The following is a 7,473-nucleotide window of genomic DNA, read 5'->3' on the forward strand; positions in this document are numbered from 1 at the left end:
AACAGCAAAAAAAGTTAAAACTGCCAGCTCAAAAGAACCCGGCACTGACTTTTGTTCTACTCCATTCAGCAATAAGTTCCTGTTGTCAGAGTAACAGCGGCTCTGGTTTGTGGAAAGATTGATATTTTATATCTGGTCAAGAGAAAATACCTGTCTCCTATCTTTAGCACAGATACTCATCATTCAGACTGATGTCATGCTCATGTGTCACAGTGAGAGGTCTGTGTTTATGCTGGAAAAAGTATGGGGGCTTTAAATGCTCCACAGTGTCCATTTGAATTGCTCGATCTTATCTTTTCCCTTTCTTTGAGGTGAAATTAAATGAGTCATGCACTGTGCCTGCTCTCAGGGCTTGTATGTCTTCATTATATTCCTGTGATAGCTGTATACCTTTCCTCTCACATGTGTGTCAGTATATCCATACACACATGGGGATGGTTAGGCCTGATCCCAAGCTACAAACCCCAAATCGGCTGCTGTCCGGAGGCAGAGTGCTGGGTCTGGGCCCCCTCCAGCTGGCTGCAGAAAGCCACTGCTCTAATAACTGGGTAGCTTCTCCACTACCAAGAACCATCATGCTTTTCTCCAGAAACAGCCAGATTGGCGGAAAATGGATAATTATGGGCCCACGGATTGAATGAATGATTACAGCTTAAAAGTATTTTAAGGAATATTGAAGTTTACTTTGCTAAGAAGCATGTGCTAAACTCACCGGTCTGACTAATCAGCAGGCGGGAGACATCCTTCTAATCTTCTTCTTCAAAAAACAAACTTTTGAGATGCTGTGGTAATGAGGCAATGACGTTTAAATGTCTGCATACTTTTATGTTTGCTTCCCTTGAGACAGCATAGCACAAATACACACCCAAGAAGTGCTGACAACCTTCCTGATGTTGATAATGCGTAGTGCCACCTTGTATTTCAAAGAAGAAGCCAGTATTATGTCCCATACAACCAAATATAGTATTTTTATTCACATGCCAGCCAGTAGTTCTTTGCTGCGCATGGTTTTAAAGTGCTGCCGTTGCCGACATAAGATGTTGTGGGTTCATCTCCTGCAAAGTGTCGCAAATCCCTTTAACCTCTGACTGAGAGCTTTGCCGTAATACAATGATGATCACTGAGGATCACGTCACAGCTTTTGTGGCAAATGAAACCTCGACTGTCTGGGTTTTACATTGCCAGCTTTACATAAAAGAGCCAAGTCAGTAAAGTCAGTTCCCACACCTTTTTCAGCGGTATGTAGCCTATATGCACAACTCACTGTTATTTAGACTTTGAGAATAGAGAAAAATGCCTTCTGTTGTTGTGTTTTTAATGAGGGTCAGAGATTTGAGAAATAATGTGTGCTGAGAGACGCTGGTCCTCTGGAGGCTGTGGATTTATTAAAGCCTGAGAGTCCGCTGGGACGTACTGAACAGGCCGCTTGTGTGCAATCACAGACTGCAGTATGTGCAGGTTGGACAGCTGTGTTTGGACAGAGCACCCTTGTCTGTGACCTTCTGCTGAGGTCCTGCCTGCTCCTGCCCTCGACGAGCTGCAGCCTCAAGAATCTCTCACACCATCTCCCAGGCTGCACGCTCCCACTCAGCTGTAGAAGTGCACCGTCTTCCACCTACTCTCTACAGCTTTGCATTTCATCAAGCCCCACTCCAATTCTCGTGTTACGATCGAGTCGCCCTTTTTTTTTTATATCGAGCCAGACACACACAAAATACTGCATCAGAATGAATTGCCATTACATGCTTCTCATATCTCCCTTTGTATGAATAGTGTTCATAATGACACAAACATTCAAAGGTTTTTCACCAGCCAAAGTGATTCACCAGGGCAAATATTTCATCACTCAACCCATTATGGGAGGGTGTCATAAATCACATGAAATAAAAGTGGTCATGCTGCCACAATGTCTTCAACAGCCACAAAAGAAGGAAAAGGTTAAGCCTTGTGCAACATCTCTGCACCCTGAAGGAATCCAACTTCAGATGGTTTTGTTGTATGAATGAGCTCAAGGATTAACAAAGACCCCTCACCTTGTCAGCATCAGTTCTTTTTTTTAATACTTCGATTTTCATTCATTTATGGAGGAAAAAATAAATACAAATAGATTTGCAGTGTTGTTTTATTAGCTGTGTTGATGTGGTTCATGCTGCCCATTTTCTCCATTATGACTGAACTATTATTGGCAATAGCAAAAGTCTGGACAGAAAAATGGAAATGATCTCACTGACTTAAACCCACAAAAAAAAGATACAGTGCATTTGGTAATTGAAATTATAAGTTTTGCATGCGCTTCAGTCAGAGTATCATACAAACGAATATATTCATACTACAAACTACCTGTGAATGGTGCACTTTCTATAGGCCCAATCCTTTTTCACTGGCCATATGGTCTTTGGCCAAGTGTTCCCTTCACCTGGGTGTGCCTCTCATTCATTCAAACTTGATCCTACAGACAAAAGTAAATCCCTGGTCTTTGTCTGAGCCGTCCAGATTCAACTGGCAAAGAGCTGCATTGAAGGACTTGAGGGATCCATTGAGAAAGTTATCAAGGGAGAAGACTGAGGGGGGAAAAAGCATGAGTGACAAGAATGGTGATCAGAAGCAGCTTTGTTACGTTGTCCAAAACCACCACACTTTTTTTTTTACTTTGTGGGGGGATTTCTTTTGCTAAAGCACTTGTACAGTAACTAATATTGACAATCTAATCCATAATGATGGCGTTATACTTTCAGTCTCAAGGTTGGCATCCAGCTCTTTGGATCTTTTGCAGTCTTACCAGTACAGCTACATGGTTGCGTGTTTAAAAAGCATGAATAAAGCTACATAGTGTACATTTAATGATAAAAAATAATAATAATAACAACAATATTATCTCCACTCTTTTGTTTTTTGTTTTGTTTTTTTCAGTTTGTAAAATAGACGAGAGCTCTCAAAAAGAAACCAGCCCACTGCAATGATTTGTGATGGGACAGACATGCAGTTATCCTCGCCCATCTATGGTCTCCACGTCCACTAAAGTTGCAACACAATGAAATGTTTACTGCCCCCTCCTTGGCCCCGTTTTTTTTTTTTTTCCCCTTTTCTTTGTGGGACTTTCTGCTTTATAGAAAACACATTTTACACTTGTGCTGAGCTGTCAGTCTGAGTATCAGGCATCGCTGTCTGCCGTGTGGTGGTGGAAGGAGCCCTGACCCTGCAAACGCACCCTCTAATCTTGTGGATATTACGTTTTATTACATCAGAAGTATCCTCCATTTACTATAGACCCGCTTCCTCCTCGCTTTGTGATTCTGCTGCTAAACTTCTTAACAGATTTGTGGTAAAAAGCAATGGAAAACATATTTGAAGACACAGGAATAATGGTGCTTGGACTTAATTGCCTTTCCACGGTTTAGCTAAACGTTATTAAGGCAATGACCACACTGCAGAATTTTTTGGTATTGGCTAAACTTTTTTCAACAGATCAAAAGACTCTTGTTAACGGTTGCACTACAGCCATAAATTCCTTTGCAAAAATCCATCTGGTGAAATCCATGGGAATTCGGTGGAGATCCTCCTAAATCTGATTTGCAGACTGACTTTCTGTATTGAATTACATTGAGCTTATCTTGTGCAGTGTGTCCGGCTAAGCTGTTGATAATGGCTGTACATGTTATACCTGTAGGTGGCCCCAGAAACACCTTGTAAAATTGTCTGCTGCTGCTGCTTTCCTGGGCGGTTGGGTGGGCTCTGTGTTTTTTCATATGCTGCTTCTGTGATCCCTGTCTTTTGTTGGAGTTTGACCTCCTGATTACTAGACGTAGTTGTAAAATTGAGGAAACAGGTGCTGGCTTGTCAAATCCAACTGTTTCACAATGCTTTGTTTCATGTGAAAGCCCATCTAAACCTTTTGTGTGCACAGGTGCATTTCGATAAATACTATGTGGAAAGCTCTTTTTTGTATATTCTGTTTTCCGCTCACAGGTACGGGATGGAGTGTTTGATACAGTTCGAGGACTTTGCAAATATAAATGCATTCCGGCTGCTTAGCAAGTACAGAAACATGTACTGCACATTTAATGATGACATTCAAGGTAATCAATAAGAGCACATTCACGAAAATATATATTTTAAGAGTTATTTCTTACTCTGAGATATATTTATCTGGCTCTTTCATCTCTTAGGTACTGCTGCAGTGGCTGTGGCTGGACTCTTGGCTGCTCTGCGAATCACCAAAAGCAAAATGTCTGACCACACCATTGTGTTCCAAGGAGCAGGCGAGGTAAATTATGTCTCTCCTGATTCTATAGAAGAAGATAATAAGTAGTTTGTTAACCCTTTTTAACAAGCTGCTGTGTCCTTGTTGCTCCCAGGCTGCGATGGGGATTGCAGAGCTCATCACTATGGCCATGGAGAAAGAGGGACTTCCAAAAGAGCAGTGTTTGAAAAAAATCTGGATGGTGGACTCCAAGGGCCTCATTGTGAAGGTGTGACAGACTCAAACTGATTGGAGAGACCATGGTATGGTTATTTGAAGTTGAAGTGTAGGATTATGTTTTGTATATGTCATAGGCACTTGCACAAAGATGAATGTAATCACAGTAAATGGTAAACCAGATTTTGCTTTGGCAGCGAAACATCTGCTACACACATGGTTTGTTCAGCATATCGCTGATCTGCATGCTTTGTCATCAGGCTCTGTCTCACTCATCAATACTCGACTTCCTTTGAGGCGGTCTTTCTTGCTCATTCAATCATCCATATGTTCTTCATCCGTTTATGTCAAATAAAAATATTTACAGGCTGTAACAGGTTGTTTCTGATGTTCCCCCCTTCTTATCCGCCCAGGGCCGAGACCACCTGACTCATGAAAAGGAGAGGTTCGCCCACGAGCATCCTAGGATGAACAGACTGGGGGATGTGGTTCGGGAGATTAAACCCACAGCCATCATTGGTAAAACAGATGACTTTGTTTTTTACTCTGAAACCTTTTTACTAAAATACTCCACTTTGCTTTATCCTGAATGGTTCTGAACATCACTGGGGACTTTTCAGGTGTGGCGGCCGTACCTGGAGCCTTCTCCGAACAGATCATCAAAGATATGGCGTCGTTCAATAAGAATCCTATCATATTTGCCCTGAGCAACCCCACTAGTAAAGCTGAGTGCACAGCTGAACAGTGCTACATGTTATCCGAGGTACAGACCTGGATCAATAATGAAATATTCATATAGTATGGCTTTTGTTTACCAGACCTTTGTAATATCACTCCATGCAGGGGCGGGCCATCTTTGCCAGTGGCAGTCCCTTTGACCCAGTCACTTTGCCCGATGGACGGACCCTATTTCCTGGACAGGGGAATAATGCCTATATCTTTCCTGGAGTGGGCCTGGGGGTCACGGCGAGTGGCATTCGACATGTTACTGAGGAAATCTTCCTCACATCTGCAGAGGTAAACACTGAGCTGTGGAGAGAAAAGGATGCTTTGTTATGTTAGCTGTACACAATCATGTGACACCTTTACTCCAATGCTATTCCCGTTGTTCAGTATCTATTCAAATCTTTTGCAGTTTTACAACAGTTTGTGTGATTCTCTTCCTTACAGGCTCTAGCTGAACAGGTGACAGAAAAGGACTTGGCAGAGGGCAGACTGTATCCTCCTCTGAGTTCCATCCGGGATGTGTCTCTCAAACTGGCAGCTAAGGTATGCCAGTTTTATCTTTATCTTTCTTTATACAACCATGAAGAATCTTCAACATATTTTGGCCAATTTCAGATTATGGAGTTTGCCTACAAGCACAACATGGCCTCTCTTCGCCCAGAGCCGTCAGACAAAGATGAGTATTTGAAGTCTCTGGTCTACAGCACTGACTATGAGGAGTTTGTTGCGGACACTTATGGCTGGCCTCAGGACACTATGAGTGTGCAGTCCTGCAAACTTTAAACACTGAACAAGCAGAGAGGACCTGCAATATCAAATTACTGCGTTCAAGATGCTGTATCTTAGTAACTTTATAACTGTAAAACAAACAGTGATGCAGGGATTTTAAACAATGCCATAATGCTTTGTAACAGTAGCTTTTAGTTTAATATTTTATACAGAAAAAAACATTTGCACTGTAATATGAACATAAACATGTCACAATTAAACAACTTAACCTTGGACCTAAGTCTAATAATAAACGGTATATCTAAAACATTTTTTGATTAAATGTTTCCATTTCAATCGCTGTAGCGTTAAGTAAACTGGGTCTGGTTGATATTATAGCAGAATGGTAATACATTGCCCTCTAGTGATAAACATGTGTCATTGCAATTTGTATCGGTTTTCAACCAATGCATTTAATAGGAAATCAAATGTAAACATAAAACTTATCAACTGTGCACTAATTATAGAATAACACATGCTGTTTTAATCAATTATGTGAAACACAATGACATAACTATGTTTGGCTGGGCAGTGCAGACTTTTTCTGTCCAGTCGAATCAATAGTAATTAACCATTCACTGTCCAGACAGTCATTGCCCCATCAGAGGCCTTAGGTGAATGACTGTCTAACTCTTTTTTAACCCACTGACCATTACTGTGTAAAATCAATAAAGAAGCCACGACCAGACCAGTCACAAACAAGCTGAGCGTCTCGCCTCAGGACAACTGTGAAAGAGCACATTTGTTTGACTCACTTTCATTCCCTCACCCGCTGTAAAAACAGCCTGGGGCACACTCTGCCCTAGGCCCCCCCTGTCGGACAGAATGTCAATAACCTATGTCTCGACTCTCAATATCAAACACCATCCAAATGTTCAGAAAGTTGACATTATTTCAATATACTTACTTTGATTAAATCTGCAAGGAATATTATGTCATGTTAAATTACTAGTTCAGTATCAGAATAGGTTTTATTGCCATTGTCAGTGAACAGGTTCACAAATTGTCTTTGACGCAATGAAACATAAAACATAGACCATAAAAATTGGTAGAGATAAATAATCAATTATAAAAATAAATATTCTATAAGTCTATAAATAAATAGATGTGCAGGTGCGTAAAGTGATAGCAGCAGATATGTGTGGGCGTAGCACATAGTGCAACACAGGAGTGCAAATGGCTGGAACCAGTTATTTAGTTCATGAGTCTGATACAGAGTTACTGGCTCTTTTTTGTTCATGAGTCTGATGGTGGAGGGGAAGAAACTGTTCATGTGGCGGGAGGTACTAGTCCGGATGGACCGTGGCCTCCTGCCTGAGGGGAGAAGGGTGAATAGTCCATGTCCAGGGTGAGAAGGGTCAGCTGTGATCCGACCTACACGCCTCCAGGTCCTGAAGGTGTACAGGTCCTTGGAAGGGAGCCTACAGCCACTCAGCCTCTCGATGCTTGTCCCGGTCTGTAGCGCGGGGGTACCACATGGTGATGGAGGAGGTGGGGATGGACTTGATGATGCCCGTGTAGAACTGTATCAGCATCTTGGTCGGCAACTTATGTTTCTTCAG

At 41.9% G+C, this 7,473-nt stretch overlaps 1 protein-coding gene across 1 annotated transcript in view; it reads left to right on the forward strand.

Annotated features, from left to right (window-relative positions):
* Nucleotides 1-5,945, forward strand: part of me1 (malic enzyme 1, NADP(+)-dependent, cytosolic) — a 47,637-nt gene extending 41,692 nt beyond the window's left edge. Inside the window, exons 7-14 of the mRNA XM_079561772.1 lie at nt 3,967-4,076; nt 4,167-4,264; nt 4,356-4,469; nt 4,831-4,936; nt 5,038-5,180; nt 5,261-5,434; nt 5,588-5,686; nt 5,759-5,945. Of these exons, the coding sequence (XP_079417898.1) occupies nt 3,967-4,076; nt 4,167-4,264; nt 4,356-4,469; nt 4,831-4,936; nt 5,038-5,180; nt 5,261-5,434; nt 5,588-5,686; nt 5,759-5,926 (1,012 nt within the window). The 3' untranslated portion in view covers nt 5,927-5,945. The remainder of the gene's footprint in view (nt 1-3,966; nt 4,077-4,166; nt 4,265-4,355; nt 4,470-4,830; nt 4,937-5,037; nt 5,181-5,260; nt 5,435-5,587; nt 5,687-5,758) is intronic.
* The last annotated feature ends 1,528 nt before the right edge of the window (nt 5,946-7,473 follow it).

The sequence above is a fragment of the Gobius niger genome, assembly GCF_951799975.1.
Source record: "Gobius niger genome assembly, chromosome: 8".
Lineage (NCBI taxonomy): Eukaryota > Metazoa > Chordata > Actinopteri > Gobiiformes > Gobiidae > Gobius > Gobius niger.